At 40.7% G+C, this 16,853-nt stretch overlaps 3 protein-coding genes across 13 annotated transcripts in view; 2 read left to right on the forward strand and 1 right to left on the reverse strand.

Annotated features, from left to right (window-relative positions):
- The window catches only part of LOC111864207 (centrosomal protein of 78 kDa), a 17,805-nt gene extending 9,198 nt beyond the window's left edge, over positions 1–8,607 (forward strand). For all 6 annotated transcript variants that reach the window (XM_033751346.1, XM_023851284.2, XM_023851285.2 and 3 more), the window contains exons 5-11: positions 282–460; positions 3,352–3,494; positions 4,064–4,129; positions 4,207–4,326; positions 4,443–4,646; positions 6,326–6,539; positions 8,036–8,607. In XM_033751346.1, the coding sequence (XP_033607237.1) occupies positions 282–460; positions 3,352–3,494; positions 4,064–4,129; positions 4,207–4,326; positions 4,443–4,646; positions 6,326–6,539; positions 8,036–8,350 (1,241 nt within the window). In that variant the 3' untranslated portion in view covers positions 8,351–8,607. The remainder of the gene's footprint in view (positions 1–281; positions 461–3,351; positions 3,495–4,063; positions 4,130–4,206; positions 4,327–4,442; positions 4,647–6,325; positions 6,540–8,035) is intronic.
- A 1,305-nt stretch (positions 8,608–9,912) lies between these two features.
- LOC111864203 (UDP-N-acetylglucosamine transferase subunit ALG13 homolog) lies at positions 9,913–13,510 on the reverse strand. Its single transcript, XM_023851281.2, has 2 exons — positions 13,385–13,510; positions 9,913–10,732 (listed from the first exon to the last, which is right to left on the reverse strand). Exons 1-2 carry the CDS (start codon positions 13,469–13,471, stop codon positions 10,271–10,273), a joined length of 549 nt encoding a protein of 182 aa, XP_023707049.1. The 5' UTR covers positions 13,472–13,510; the 3' UTR covers positions 9,913–10,270.
- Positions 12,880–16,853, forward strand: part of LOC111864202 (E3 ubiquitin-protein ligase Arkadia) — a 25,002-nt gene continuing 21,028 nt past the window's right edge. For 2 of the 6 annotated variants that reach the window (XM_023851275.2, XM_023851280.2), the window contains exon 1: positions 13,459–13,534. The gene's annotated coding sequence lies outside the window, so the exon portion shown is untranslated. Of the gene's footprint in view, positions 13,064–13,449; positions 13,535–13,564; positions 13,892–14,642; positions 14,769–16,853 lie in introns of those variants that run through there. The other 4 variants (XM_023851278.2, XM_023851277.2, XM_023851276.2 and 1 more) reach the window with 4 other exon arrangements.

Consider the following 16,853-nt stretch of genomic DNA (forward strand, 5'->3'; position numbering starts at 1 on the left):
CAAGAAGATGAATCAGCCACACACATCTTATGTGATTGTGAGGCTATAGCTTACCTAAGATATCGCCACCTGACTCAGTTCTTCATGGGACCAAGTGACTTTTATGATGCCCCCATAAATAAAGCCCTACATTTCATTCGAAGTGTAGACTAATAAATGGTTAATCCAAGGGGGAAGCACAATAGATCATTGTAGGTCACAGTGCGAGGGCTGGTTTTTATTGCTCGCCCCTCCTACTCATACTCATATGTCACAGTGTATGTGAATGCTTATGTTGGCAGCTCTGGATCTACAAAACTGTGGTGTTGGCAACACTGGTGGCAAAGCAGCACTGGAAATGCTCCAGTTAAATGTGAGCCTAGCCGTCATGGACCTGCGTGCTAACAAGAACATCAACTCGGAGCTGTTGACTCAGATAATGAGGCGCCTGTACATGAATAACCATGGTGCCTCACAGAAGGTACAGTGACAGGGACAGAAAGTGGTTGGCTTTCCTGTAGTCTGGGTTCAAGTTCTATTCCTGTCCAGGGAACCAGCAGTCATGTTTTGCCTCAGACGCTGTTAAAGTTTCTTATCATTTAGGTTTCAAAAAACTGTCAAGTTTTATCTGAACAGATGAAGTGACTCATTTGCCTTCCTAAGTGACACATGTCTTTTAAAGTATGTACTCAACTCTGAACAGCATTTTTAATTCTTCTGTGGTACTCTGGCTGTCAACACAACATATTTAAAAAATAAAACAATCTAATTATTTACATTGGTTTTATGTAATAACTGCTACATGTCTTGGTGCATAATATACATTTAGAAAACTGTCTCCCACATCAGACCCCCACCCCACCTCACCCCACCCCCCCNGCGCCATAGCTCAAGCGGTTAGTCACTGGCTTCCCACCACAGTGGCCCAGGTTTGATCCCGCGTCTGGTCAAGTGGGATTTGTGGTGGACAAAGTGGAGCCAGGGCAGGTTTTCACTGAGTACTTCGGGTTCCCCTGCCAGTCTTCATTCCACCAATTGCTCCACAATCACCCTCACTTATCATCTGGGGCTGGTATAATAGGCCAGAAGTGGTCGCAGTACAAGGGACTTAGTCCCACCCCACTAGCAATAAAAATAAAAGATTATAACATTTAATGAGGTATAATCAGAATTCAGCCTAATATGATAACTAATAATTCACTCATGTTCATTCACAGAAATATTAATTCATGATGTCACAATGAAGAAGGCAAGAAGAAACACATATAAAAAACTTAATATCAACAGTAGATATGAGTAGTGCCAGAAACACGTATGAGTATGAGTGTGAGGGGTGAGCCATAAAACCGGCCCTCACATTGTGACCTTCAATAATCTATTGTGCTTACCCCTTGGATTAACCCTTTATTAATCCTACACTTCGAATGAAATGTAGGGCTTTATTTATGGGGGCATCATAAAAGTCACTTGGTCCCATGAAGAACTGAGTCAGGTGGCGATATCTTAGGTAAGCTATAGCCTCACAATCACATAAGATGTGTGTGGCTGATTCATCTTCTTGCAAGCACCTTTCACAAGTTGGGTCGTCTGTTAGTCCCAGTTTGAAAAGGTGCCCTTTCAGGTGGCAGTGTCCAGTAAGTAATCCTACCACCCATCTGAGTTTGTCTCTGTTTAATTTAAAAGGTCCTTCGTTCTTTTGGCAGAGGTCCTGCTATAAATCCTTTTGCCTGTTTGAGTCCAGTTATGGAATCCCAGTGTTTCTTGTGATTTCTGTTAGTCCAGTCCCTGATCGCTTTCTTGGCAACTCAAATGGAGATGCCTCAAGCTGGTTCAGGTCCTATGAACAGTTGTTCAGATCCTGTTCTTGCCAGCTGATCTGCCGTTTCATTCTCAGTGCCAGAAACACGTAAGTAATTTACCTACAACACAAGATATAAAATACACATAATCCTAAAATTTATATACTAATACAGGTGCTATTTTACTTTCAAATAAAAACAGCTAACCCCAGAAGATGGGCAGACAGTAGCATTGTTGGTTGAGGTGCTATGCTACAAGCTGGAAGATCACAAGTTCCAGTCCAAATGAGGTGGATTTTTTCCAGTTGTCCTAATCCTTATAGCTGCACTATGGCCCTGGGGTCGACTCAGCCTTTAACAGGAATCTTCCGGGTGGGGGGCGTAAAGGGCAGCTGGTGCATAAGGCTGACAACCTTATCGCCATCTGTGAGCCGATTGTCTAGAGAAAATGTGGGAGCCTTGATGTCTCACAACCCTATGAGTCTTCACGCCCTGTTACAGGGATAGCTTTACATTTTCACCTTTACATTTACAACCCCAGAAGATAAACACCACCTACAATATGCGACAAACAACACACAATTTTACATTGTAATGAGAGAATTTTTAAAAATTTAAAAATCTCTTTACAGTTTTGGTAATAATTACATGTATTCTGATGATTATAATAATTAACACTAATATGAATCCATATTAGGATATTTCAGTAACATGAGAAGTATTTAATGAAACTGCCTCAGGATGGACCAAAATATGGACTGAAACATGGAGCAGTTATTAAATAAAACTAACATAAACAATTAGGTTATATTAAGAAGAAAGCAGTCTTCTGGGATTTGGCACCGTGTATATGTGGTGTTAACCGATGTTTCGGAGGAACGTATCGCCTCCATCTTCAGGGTAGAAGAAAAAATATAAGAAATCTGCAAGCTAAGAGACCGTGAGAACCGGTAAAAGGAGACTGTGGTTATTTTATTTTTGAAATATTTGTTGTGTTGAAGGCTAGAGTATCACAAATCATTACACACAACAGGATGCAAACACAAAATCATTTTTCATATTTAAATCCAGATTATCCAACGTCTGGGGATTAACTGTAACCAGATTAGCAAGGGTTTTACTTTACTAGTACGATATGTTCTATATATGGCACAAATAAAAATCACGATGTGCAGCTGTAATTATATTTTATATGTGTCTAACTCCTTACCACACAAGATGAACTGATGTGTGTATCATGTAGTAACTGGGAGCCCCTAGGCCACGCCATAGCTCAAGCAGTTAGTTGCTGGCTTCCCACCTTAGGAGCCGGGGTTCAATCCCGGGTCTGGTCAAGTGGGGTTTGTGGTGGACAAAGTGGCGCTGGGGCAGGTTTTCTCCAAGTACTTTAGTTTCCCCTGCCAATCTTCATTTCACCAATTGCTCCACAATCACCCTCACCTATCATCTGAGGACGGTACAGTAGGCCAGAAGTGGCCGCAGTACAAGGGACTTAGTCCCACCCCACTAGCAATAAAAAAAAAAGAGCCCTTTGGCTGCATTGTAGGAGAACAGTATTACTTGTATGTTCCAGTACCACTGGATTGCTGTCAGCTGCCACCAGTTGCCACGACAGCCCCTCAGGCCGAAGTTGTGTATTCACCCCAAATTGCAACCACTGCTCAAAAATACATCATCTCTCAAGTTGGACTTGTTGGCAACAGAGCCCTCTAAGAGGTCTGTAGGTTTTTGTGTCTCTAGCACAACACATTACATAGCTGCTCTCCATTGTACCATAAGAGTTACTCCTGCCAGACCAGAAAGACCTCTAATGTACTGCCTTGAGACTGGCCCAGGTTGGGGGTGCTGGGGGCTGGAGAAAAGTACGTAAAGAGTAGCTCCATAATTACTTTTTTTCACCATCTGCTATTATGATGATCAACTGAAAGAGGATAAGATGAGCAGGACATGTAGCATACATGGGACAGATGACAGATGAACACAAAATTTTAAGAAGACCTAGGTTTAGATGGCCATATCACATGAAAGTGTATCTTAAGGAAATAAGAATAGACAGTGAGGACTGGATTCATTTGGCTTGTGATGGGAGTTAGTGTGGGGTTTTATAAAAGACAGTAATGAACATTCATCATCCAAGAACCTAGTAATTCTGTATCAAGTTTCTTGACTGGTTGTACAACTATTAGCTTTTCCACTTAGATGGGTAGTCATACTGAGGCCAGCTGGGTTGAGCAGACTGTTGCTGTCTGAGCACTGAGACACAGCCCCACTCTGCTGTGTTGCAGGAGAAAGGTATCTGTCCTCACCAAGGGTGTGCCGTGGCGGGTGTCTGTGAGGCTGGACAAGCGCAGGTAAGAGTCAGCATGGTTAATGATGGATATATGGATCCTGTGCATGTAGGTGTGTCATTGGTAGCCTACTGTTACAGGGAGTGTGCTGAAAACAGTCCTGGGGTTCCCCGAATGGTGCAGCACTTGGAGCCAGAACCTCCATACCACATGCAAGCACTGCCGCCCACACCGCCCTGCTTGGAACTTACGAAGGCCAAGTAAGCTCTCAGATTTATGGTTTTCCTCACTTCCTCCACACAAACGTTAGAAGCCTTACTAGAGATGTCAGGCTTACTTGTGTGTCATGTTACCGTGTGAGTGCACCATGTTGCAGGAGGCAGTTGCTGTGGATGTCGGAGCAGCTGAACATGGAGACTGCCAAGTGCAGACAACTGGAAGAAAAGAACATGATTCTACGGCATCACCTGGAAGATTTCCTGGGCCATAACCGTGTGCTGGTGGAGAAGCAAACTGTGGCTCTGATACAGCAGTGTTTCAGTGACTTCCAGAACTTCATACTGAAACTCCGCAATGCAGGGTACGTCTCTGGAGGAGAAGAGTTCTTAACAGCAACTGATGCAAATCTTAAATGGGAACAGTGGATTAAGACTTCAGAAACTGTACATGAAGCAGGAGGAAATCTTACACACAGAAAAATTATGCGGGGATTCCATTGTAATTACATTGGTTCACATACAAGTATGTTGTGATCCACCACAATCATTTGATTCAGATTGGTAAGAATTTCACACACGTTTCCAATAACATTTCCCATTCACTTCTCAGTGTTCTGTCTACAGCAAGCATTGATGGTTGACCTTGTTTATTTTTAAAATTATATAACCTAAAAATCCAGACAGTATACAGTGTCAGACGATTCATTGAGACTCATCTAGTCTCATCATTTCAGACTTTGAAAATCACTCAATTTTGAAAATTTGCTCCAATTGGTCACCAGGTGAACAGGAACCTACTCTGTTGGTTCCCTTGATAGATCTGCTCTCTAAAACCATGGTTCACAATCTGTGGTTTATGTGATGAAGCAAACGAAATTCAAGACATAGTTTTTCTACACAAGTTGCATGATGGATAGAATAAACTACAAAGTCTTGATGTGTCATGCCATCATCAGTAACTTTAACCTCAATAATAACCTCAACATCTCACAACCGTATGGGCCTCCACGGCCTGTTACAGGGATACCTTTACTTACTTACCATCACACTGATTTCATCAAATAAACAAAAGCAGTACAGCATCTCAAGGCAATAAAGTAGTTGCAAGTGCATACAAATCCTCATTATTGCTTTTTTGCTTCAGATTTGCCAGTATTATTAATTTCACCGTGGCTATAAACTGACATACATAAACCACACAATTTTGTTGAATTGTCATATTTTTAAATAAAAGAATTATTTACACAGAAGTGGTTGACTATTTATGATTAACAACCATTCCAAATTCAGGGTGGGAATCAATATTGGGTCTTCCATTATTTCCCACAAATGGAGATTTTGAACAGTTGCATTCTGCAAACATATCACCATTATAAGACTCAGATAACTGTTGCACAATATTGCACCTGTTCAGCCCATGTAACTCAAGATCATATCCAATGGGGACTAGAAGCTCTCTCTTTTAAAGTGTGATGTTGGCATGGTCGAGAGTGGTGCTTCCCACTTATAAAATGAATCAATCCTTCTGGAGGTCTTGATGTTTCTGGATTCCCATACTCCAGCATGTCTTCTGTAATGTTCATGTTCCAGTTGGGTGATATCACTGCCACAGTTGAGCAGTGCACCTGTAATGTGATGCTACTGTTGAGTGATGTGCCTGTGGTGTTAATGTCGCAGTCAGTGATGTGCCGGTGGTGTTGGTGTCTCAGTCGAGCAATGTGCTTATAATTTTTGTGACACAATTGAGTGAAGTGCCTGTAATACTGGCAACACAATTGAGTGAAGTGCCTGTAATACTGGCAACACAGTTGAGTGATGTGCCTGTAATATTGGCAACAGCTGAGTGATGTGCCTGTAATATTGGCAACACAGTTGAGTGATTTGCCTGTAATATTGGCAACAGCTGAGTGATGTGCCTGTAATATTGGCAACACAGTTGAGTGAGTGATGTGCCTGTAATATTTGTAACACAGTTGAGTGATGTGCCTGTAGTGTTGGTACATCTGAGAGCCTGTAACATTGTCAGCTCTTTCTGTTTCAGCTTCAGTGACCTCGTGGATGCAGATGTTCAGAACCCTGACACAGACCATGAGGGACACTTAGCATTTCACATCAGGAAGTCATACAACAGTCCTGCAGCATGTGACAAGTGCATCCAGACAGACTTGCAGATAGTCGGCAAGTCAGCTGCCATGTTCAAGGACTGGCCAGTGCAACCTGCGGAGATGCACGTGGAGGACTCCGCTTCTGTCGGGGTATGAGAGGAGAAACTGTATTTTTGACACAGCTTCAAACTTCAGATGCTTATTTTGTTTCATGAAGAAGCCAGAAGTTTGTTATATGTCATGTTCAGAATTCCATGTAGTGTTTATTCGAAGTACCTTAAGGTTACTGACCATTACCCCAAGCTCTGTGCAATGTTTTTTCCACTGGATTCATTAAGACCTCCCACACAGCTTATGTAAGGGTTCTGAAGGATTTCTTGTGATTTCCCATTTTGAATCATAATAGTGAGCTGCAGCATTCATAACAAGTGCCAACCTGTATTGCATGATTGGCTACATGCTGCATACCCATACCACCTCCTACAAAGATTAGGTAAATTGTTTGATAGGGTTCAGTTTACTGATACATGTTTCGTGTTAGGTTACCATCTGAGTATGTCTAATGTATTTTCTTATGCTGATTAAGTAGTATTAAAACTCAGACGTGTTTGAGTCATAAATGACCATCTTCACCAGATATCAAGGAAACTTTATAATTTGTTTGTCTGAGAAGGAGATATAAAATGTCTTTGAGTCATAACATTTCTATAAACAGTTGAAACTATTGTTATGTTTAAGTTTATTGACATGACCCATTCTTAAATACAATTTTCTTGATAGCTGGTGTGTTGCACCCCAAAAATTGAACTTACGGATGGAGGCATTGCAGTTTCGTCTGCAATTTTAGAGACACCTGAAGATGACCAGTGTTAGTAAACATGTGGTATGCATTCACCAGTGATGTAGAAGAGACTTTAAAGTCTTGAAAAGCAAGTTGCATGTAAGACGGATAATAACTAACAAGGAATAAATGAGGATGCTGTGGTACAATGTTGTGTCATACTATTTCGTGTGTTGCAGTCGTGTGTTGATTTTGTTACAGTGTCTGGTGATGCATGGCATTGATATGTGGTTCTTGAGAGGCCAACAGCTCACCTCTGAAGAATGAGACCAGAGCTGTGTAGTGTGGTAGAATTTTACAAACTTTTGGTGGAATGTACTGCCTCCATCTTCAGGGTTTAGGCAACCAACCATCAAATAATGTGATTTAATTGCAGGTTGTATCAGCAGATGGCAATGCTGTTGTCTCATCTGAGAGTACTCTTGACACCTCAGGACTCTTAATCAGACATCAGTAGTCTGCAGCCACATGAAAGATGCAAAAAAAAAAAATAATATTAAGATTGAACTGGCTTAAGATGGGCTCAAAAGTCAAGTGGGAACAAAACTAATGGAAGTAGCTGCTTGGGACCCATTGCTTAGGGAGGACTCTTGTTTTGTATAGCTGGGGAAAGGGACCAACTATTCTGGTTGTCTTCTCAGTCCCTCCTTGTACATGAATTAGGCCACAACTCAACATTCACACTACATGACCTGTTGACCTGTTGACCTGTTGAGCTGAATAACCTAATAGTCAGTCCTGTTGTGGTAATGCCAAGGTTAAGGATGAATATCTTCATAGTGTGATTTTGAATTGGTGTTTGCAGGACTGCCTGGATCTTGCAGACAGTGAGACAAACCAAAGGAGCAGCACTCAGGAGGAGAATGCAGCCAACACAAAGCACGACAGCAGAAGGAAAGACATGGGGAGGGTGCACAAGAAGGATCTGGGTGATGCAAATTACATACTGTACCAGACAGTGCTGCAGAAAAACAAGGAACTGGATCGTGTTGGTCTGCAGTTCAGCAAACCAGATGTGAACATAACATCAAAGAGCAAGTCCTTTAAGGGAGACATGTTGGTAGCTCCGGCAGATACTGTGTTGTGCCGTGGAGGCTTCAGCATCAGCTCGGGATCATGAATAATTTGTGTGCCTGAGGAGTTACCTTGTGGTCTGTTTCCAGGACTTACAAGATGGAAAGTCTGAGATGGTTCACACACCAAATTAGCTGTGATGAAACAGCTTCATATTATCACGTGTATGAGTGACTATAGACAGGGTTTGGATTGGTGAACTAGAAGTAACTATAACAGCCTCACTGGTACACCCACTCTGTAAATCACTGTAACTGCAGCCCATGTAAAGTCTTCTGTGTCTAAAGGATGTTAACACTGTCATCTGCTGACATTCTTTCAGTCTGGCGAATATCCCGTAACTTCCCCAAGCTCTAAACTCTGTCCCACTTATAACCTTTAGGCATGGACTGCACAAAATACGCGTCTTCTGTGGCTTTGTGTGGGTATGTTAAAGGCATTATCTAATGATGGCCGCTGTTTACATAGTCACCGCTTAGCAGCAAATCTACATGCTACTTACTTACTCATGGAGCTGAGCCCTTCTGGAGGAGCCGCCAATTCTGCAGCTACTCAAGAATTTCCCAGCATTTTATGGAACCCGAAGGTTCATTACCGTGTTCACAAGAGCCCTCCACTGGTCCCTATCCTGAGCCAGATCTATCCAATCCATAGCATCCCATCCTATCTCTCTAAGATACATTTTAATATTGTCTACCAACCTACGCCTTGGTCTTCCCAGTGGTCTCTTTCCTTCTAGCTTTCCCACCAATATCCTATACGCATTCCTCGTCTCCCCCATTCATGCTACAGGACCTGCCCACCTCATTTTCTTGACTTGATCATTCTAATTATACTTGGAGAAGAATACAAGTTTTGAAGCTCCTCATTATGCAGTTTTCTCCAACCTCCTGTCACTTCATCTCTCTTCGGTCCAAATATTCTCCTCAACACCCTGTTCTCAAACACCCTCAGTCTATGTTCCTCCCTTAATGNGATCTGTTATCATTTTTCCTAGATATCTGAACTGTGCCACATTTTCAAAACATCTGTTTCCTATCTTTATGTCATGATTTTGCCCTGCATCTTGGTGACGAGACAGTAACATATACTTAGTTTTCTCAATCTACATGCTACCATATATTAATTTATTTAATAAATTCTCTTCTTATATTCTTACACCACACCTCTTCAAGTGCATGGTTCTCACTTGTTTTGTGATCTGTGCACAATCTGTACAGTGAAATTGTTGTAATCTTACTCTGTTGCAAGAATGACATCAAGCCAAGGAAAGAAAGAATATGGACAGTGGGATCAGGCCAGCCACTTCCTCTCCCACGACACCTATACAGCACCCCTCCTCTGTCAACACCAATAACACAGAAGTGACATTCCTTTTTTTAAAGTGGGGGAAGGCATAGAGGGGTAGGTGAGACAGATGGGTGAGAAGAATGTGCTCATTCTTTCCCTGACTTGACTTCACTAAAGCAACATCAATCTCATTATAATTTCTTGTGATTCATGTGTATTGGAGGAATGTATTGAAAGGGGACATATTCCTAACTGGATGGAGGTATGTTGACACGACTTCCACATGGTGTGGGGTTTGATTCCAGAGGCTTCAGAAAGTGTATTTCTTTAAAGAATTTATTAGGGCCTGTGGGTCAAATTTCTCCTGTCCCTTATTACATAGTATCTGCATTGCCCACTTAATTAACCCCTCTTAGGTCCATACATTTTTGTTTTCAAACATATGACATTTATGTTTCTTCTGTCAAGGTGAGGGATTCATAAGAATACAAAACAACTTATACAATATTTGTTTCAGGATCAAATGAACACATGGCGATATATTTTTTTGAACTGAGTTAAATTTTAAGATGTTCTGGGATATAGAACTTCATATCAGATATAAGGATGTAAAAGCATCAAACCCCAGTGTTCCTTTTGTCAGTAGCACTGATAAGAAGTAGTCATCAACAATAAATCACATCTGTGTAGGCATGAAAGATGTAATACTGGTATGGCACTCCTGACTTTGAAAGCCAAAGATGCTGTCCAAGAAATTGGTGAATTTGTGGGAGTCTACTGTAGGAAGTGGTTCGAGAGTTTGCAAGTCCATATGTTGTAGGGTGTGTTCCAGATTTGTGCATGTTGTGTAGTGGACGTGTCTGTCTTCATGCAGCTGCTGCGCCAGCTCCAACTGGTGATTGTTCATGAGTTCCTCATTGATTACAACCAGCAGTGGTTTCCTGGCACTCAGAACCTCCAGGCAGCTGCCAGCACCAGCATGACTGATGATCAAGTCTGCACGCTGGATATCCTCAGTGACTGAGTCCTTGAACCGGAAGTACTCCACTTGCACATCGCAGATCAAACCAGATGGAGGCACGATGGTCCCATGACCAATCTGCATTGTCAGCTTGGTGTAGCCCCTTTCTCGGAGTACCTATAGAGAGGCCACAAACTGCTACAGGATCCTCCATGCTGAATTTTCGGTTACTCTCCTGGTTACAGAATTCCCTAAGATTTGAGGTTTTCATGATGGTGAAAATTAAGTGTAGTCTGCTGGGTTAGGCCACTATGTAGTACAGTATATGGTTACCAATGTTCTACTTTACCCTGAAATTGAACTAGTCTGTTCTGTTAACTACCTGTCAGAAACTCAGAAGACCACACAGAATGGTCTCAGGGCAGTCAGACAGCAAAATAAGATCGTGAATCCCATGGGCCTCGGAACCAAGAAGCACTATGCTGGTGAGGGCAAGTAGCAAGTTAGCAGTCAGTCAGAAGACTATAATAGTTAGAATAGTCACACCTTCATACCCTATCCCTCTAAGGTCTATTTCACTGTTATCCTCCTATTTATCTGTGGGTCTCCAAAACTGTTTCATTCCTAGAGGCTTACAATCAGACTTCTGTTTTCATTTCTTGTTTTGCCCATCCATACTACACATCCTAACCACGTCATACTTTTTTATTCAATCATCATAACAATAATGACTAAAGAGTACAGATATTGAATCTTTTGATTATGTACTTTCCTAAACTCATGTGTGAGTATTGCAAGTGTTTGGAAAAAGTACAGTTTTGTATGGGGCTTACTGAGTGGGTTACATATGAGAATTGCAAGGTAAGACTACTTTATCTACAACACCTGATGGGCCTGCTGAAATTCTCAGTAACTCAGATGGGGTTAACAGCAAATGTACTGAAGAGACAGAGCAGAGAACTTCAAGCCCAGACTTACATTGTTATGAGGAAAGTTACACAAAATAATAATCACTGAAAATATATATTTACAGATGGCAGTGAACTGAGTTTTTATTCAAGTCGTTTGTGGCCATTGAAATAATATGAATATTACAGGTAATATGGCCAATGTGTGCTAAACTGAAGGGTGGTGACGAAATACAGCCATGCGTTAGACGACTTGAATCTGTGCAATAATAAATGGAGGCCACCACAGCAAATATGGTAAAATGGACAACAATATCTATGATTGCTAGGAGAAACAAGGTGGAAAAGTTGAATAAGGCACTCTTTGAAGATTACCATCCTGTGGGATGCGATGCCATTAATTCTGGAAGAGCGTTCCAACATTCCATCTTCACAGTAAAAAGTAAGCCAAGCATTGGTTCAAAATGGTACAGACAAAGGGAGACTGAACCAACAGGCATAAGGAATGCAAAATATTTACAGCATTCCCTGTGCGCAGGGTCCCAGTTCTCTCAGTTCCCAGTATTCATAGCTTTTTCCCCATGCTTTACTCCTCTGTCCTGAAAATGAATGGGACAGATTGCTGTGAAATGTTGGAACAATCTACCACACTGCCCGCCATGTCTTCTCACAAGACTGTATCCATCACCACCATGAGGACCTTGGGTGTTAGTTTCATTTATATTCTACACTCAAAGCAAATATTTTGTTGGTACTATTAGATTTTCTGAAAACTGGTTGTGAGGGGAATAATATACCTACCATATCCAGCTGGCCTGCTGTGTAGAAAAAAATATTTGGAGCATTAAGCATAATGCAAGTGGTAATAAAATTTGTACTCAGTTGCACATTGTATGTTTTATCAGAAAGTTATTTCATTAGACTGTATTTCTGTCTTTAGTCATGACAAAAGTGTAACGTTACTTTAGTCTGTATGGCAATGTGAGATCTCAACTACAAATATAAGCCCAAAGGCATGTCCCCTGGAAAGGTTCATTTTGCATCAAAGGCTCACCATATTTTTACAGAAGAGGATAAAATGTGATCTCTTTATGCAGTGCTGTAGTTAGAGGCGAAATTAAAAACTTAAGAAACGTGTGTAACGATATCTTGCGTGATTCTTTTAATCGGAAAAAGAAACTTTTTGAAGCCAGGTTGGGTCCAGAAAAGCATATGACTGTTCTGTATGAATACTTTGGTTGGTCTTCATTTCTTGGAGTATTTATTATTAGTAGTATTATTGTTATTTGTTGCTTATAACCGTTGCAACTTAGTTTCCCGATGCATGCAAATTTGAACAATAGCCATTTCTTCGTACTGTTACTCATACAGCCAAGTATTTCCTCAAGCACGATTCGTATGCTCCCTGAACTAACTACCCGACACGAAAAGTAAACCGACCTTCGTATCGGATGGTGTGTTGTTAATGGTTGGTAGGCAGTTGGCATGGTATTGGCAAGTTCGGTAGTTTCACTTAATAGCAAAATGTGTGCAGTTCGGTGATCGTTATTTAATCAGTAGCAGGGCACAAAAGTTTTCTAGTTTGACGTTAATGAACAAGGTAATATATAAAGAAAACGCGAAAACATTGGTGCAGTGTCTTATATTTGTACGTGTTTGACTTGTTTTCCAAGGCATTGGTTTATTCCTGGATATTCTTTGTAAATAATCTTGTTGACTTCGTTCTAGTATTATCAAACTGTCAGCACCTTTAATTTTCTGACGGCCGCTTCGTATTGTATCACATAAATTCGTGTAAATATTCAATGGGAAAAGGGCCATACCAAGTCCAACACTATTTTTCACATTGCCTGTACTTATTAGTGAGTGTTCAGAGAGTGTCTTCCCTTATCAAGAATCGCAAAGGTTGTTATTCACTTACATGTAGGACTTTTTCGCAGGAAAGAGTTGATATAAATAGGTCAAATTTTGTTGTTCCTACTGTAGCGAATATATGTCCCGACGCCATTTTGGGTTCTATCGCAAAGGCTTGTGGTTTTCCAGGAATGGCGTAGACTTATCGTAGGCCTAGGTGAGCGAGCAATTTTGTAGTATTTCTTATAACTTAATTTTGGTAAGGTAGAGGACCGTACTTACAAGGTGAATTCATTGAACTGCTAGTCAAATTGAACTAATGAGAAGGCAATCAGAGATCATCTTTGAAGTAGCTTTGTCAGATACGGGAATATTACGTTTTCTAAGAAATCTCTTACTTAAGCGAGTGGAATTACTCATCATGGTTCGTTCCCCTTCGTCGACTCATAATTACTGCAGGACATGCCTGGGCTTTGTGGAGATAGTGATATGACGTGTCTGATAGTTATTTTTGGAGGTGGTTGAGGTCATTGTGTTGTGGGTGCATATTATTGACTCCTCTGGCCTTGATAAGGTAAAGGCAAAGCTATCTCTTATTTAATTAAGTGCCACGCCATTAGGACGTTTAAGGGAGTGAAGGTATGGCCCCTCACATTCCTAACCTAGAAATTAAATTAAGGTGAGTGGTCATCTTCACCTTCCAGCCACTTTACCCCGTGGGGAGGAAATCCTCTGATACTCATTGGGTGTAAGACATGGTGGTCAGGAAATAGTGGAGAGGAGAAAAATATGTTATTAATATCTTGTGTACTGAAGGTAGTTTGAGGGTATAAGATAAAACTCTGGTTCTTGCTATATATTAAGTTACGAATGCTCCACCAGTCTTAATATAATTACAGAGAGCAACTACTTTTGTTTTGTATTCTAGTTAAAGGAATTCTTGTTTCTCTTGATTCAGTAATATTGTAGCCACACACTTGTTAATCTTGTTATTCAGATAGAATTTGAAGTGTAATGCAGAACTGTGTATTTATGTGGCTTTGTATGTGCATGTATTTAATGATTGTTCGTAAAATACCTCATTGTTTCCAACATTTCTTCAAGTAAAGCATGGAATTATATGAAAACCTAGTGCTTGATATTGCAGATTTAATTGAAGGGTGGATACACATGTAGTTATGACAGTTTAATTGTCTTCAGCTTCCTCACCTCAGTTCACAGCACATTCTGTTTGGAGCTTCCAGCATGAGGATGCTTTAATTTTGGAATTATGCTGTTTGTATTTGTCACAGTACATTTCTTGCTGGCCCATTCCTGTGTTGCAGAGATCTTGCAGTCCTTAAGTCCCTCATGGTGATGGACTGGCAGTTCAATTTGCATTAACAACAACCCACAGCTCCCTGCATGCAGCTATGTTTGGACTAACATTCCCACAGAACCCCCATGTAAAGGTAATGTCACACTTAGAGGCCTGTCATTTTGCCACAGATGTGACATTTCAGGGGTGTCAACCCCTCAGCCAGTGTAGCATTTTGCAGTTCATGTGCCAGTTTTTTAAGACCATTTAGCTGACTTTGCCATTATGAGACAGTGTATAGTTAGACTTAAAACACTGTATTGAAAGCAAGTAAAGGTATCCCTGTAACAGGCTGTGGAGGCCCATAGGGTTGTGAGATGTTGGGGTTGCCACATTTTCTAGACACTCAGCTCATAGATGGTGGTAAGGTTGTCAGCCTTACTCACCGGCTGTCCTTTACCCCCAACAGTATTCAAAGAATTAGGCTCTATGCTACAAGCTGGAAGGTCGCAGGTTCAAGTCCCGATGAGGTCATTGGATTTTTTCAATTGACTCAGTCCTTCCAGCTGCACTATGGCCCTGGGGTTGACTCAGCCTCTCACAGAAATGAGTACCAGAAATAAAACACTGTATTACGAGCCATAAGTTGGAAGCTCAAAAAGATAGTGTGTGTCTCTATGTATATATATATATGCATGCTTATTATGTGAAGGACCTGGGGTAGCTCAGTTGGTTGGTTGGTAGGGGCAAAGGTTTTCTCTGCTCTGCAGCATTCATGTTAATTGTGGGGTGCATCCAGCACCCTTCTAGTGGGCATTGTTAGGATTCCTTCTTGATTGATAAAGCAACTCAGTCAAGAAGTAAACCCGTCATCAGCATCTAGTGTCAGAAGTCAAGCCTGGAACATATGTCGGTCTCCCATGTGTTTTAATGACATGGTGCTTAATTAAAAGTACAGGAACAACTTTACCTATTATTTTTTCACACAATTGTAAATTACTGTATTCCAAATTAGTCCACCATGCACATTTTCGTTCTTCACACGTCTAGACCTGGGTGTAAATTGGTGAGGGTATCTCTGTATCAAGCCTGATTGCCAGAGGCACATTTTTTAACTCTGAAATATTGATTTTCTTTTGGGTTTCTGTTTACAACTTAATCACATACCCTGTGGATGAAACCTCGTAATTTGGTTAGCATCTTGACATGAAAACTTTTCAGTTTCCTTCTTCGTATGATTGTAATGTTACTAGAGGTTACCTCTCATTTCTTGGTAGAGAAGTTGATGTTTTGGTTGCTAATAAGCTGGCGTGTTTACAGTTCTAAATTTTTGGTGTAACACAGACACTCAGGTTTGAGTCTGGATTTGTTTGTTCTGGTGTTGGCGTTAGATCAATAACAAGCAGCTGAGAGGTGCAGGGTTTCCCCTGGAAAGGTAATAGTGATGCACTTAAATTCTGTGCTCTTATGGAATTGGAATGTTCATTGCAAGGTCCACAAAAGCCTGCAATTGGGCCCGAACATTGGAAAGTAAAAATGAATAATTACAAAGGACAAGTCTGTCCAATGTGACTATTTCAGTTTTCTCACTTGATGATTCACTAGCCTTACATGTTTTGATCCATGTGGATCATCTTCAGAGGCACCAAACACTTTTTAGAAACCACTATCACAACAGTTGTCATATCAAATACACATGTAATGTCCTAGTACACAGTGTTCCATCTATCACTCACAGCAGCCATTCTGGTTATAGAAAGGCTGCTGTGAGTGATAGATGGAACATTGTGTACTAGGAAATGAACTGTGTATTTGATATGACAACTGTTGTGATAGTGGTTTCTAAAAAGTGTTTGGTGCCTCTGAAGATGATCCAGATGGATCGAAACATGTAAGGCTAGTGAATCATCAAGTGAGAAAACTAAAATACTCACATTGGACGGACTTGTCCTTTGTAATTGTAACTGTTAATGTGACGGACCAAAATGAAACAAATAAAATGAATATTTATTCTTGTCTTTCATATTTATTATTATTATTATTATTATTATTATTATTATTATTATTATTATTATTTTACTGCAGTTGGGTTTTAACCCGGTGGCAGTAGTATAAAAAAGGGCAACAGACAAGTAATTACAAAAAGTAACAACACTTTCAAACAATACACAAAAAACAACAAGGACTCCCTACCACAATGAATACAAAGCAGCATAACAGAGAGAATACAAAAAAAAAA

Source organism: Cryptotermes secundus, unplaced genomic scaffold (assembly GCF_002891405.2).
Source record: "Cryptotermes secundus unplaced genomic scaffold, Csec_1.0 scaffold2939, whole genome shotgun sequence".
Lineage (NCBI taxonomy): Eukaryota > Metazoa > Arthropoda > Insecta > Blattodea > Kalotermitidae > Cryptotermes > Cryptotermes secundus.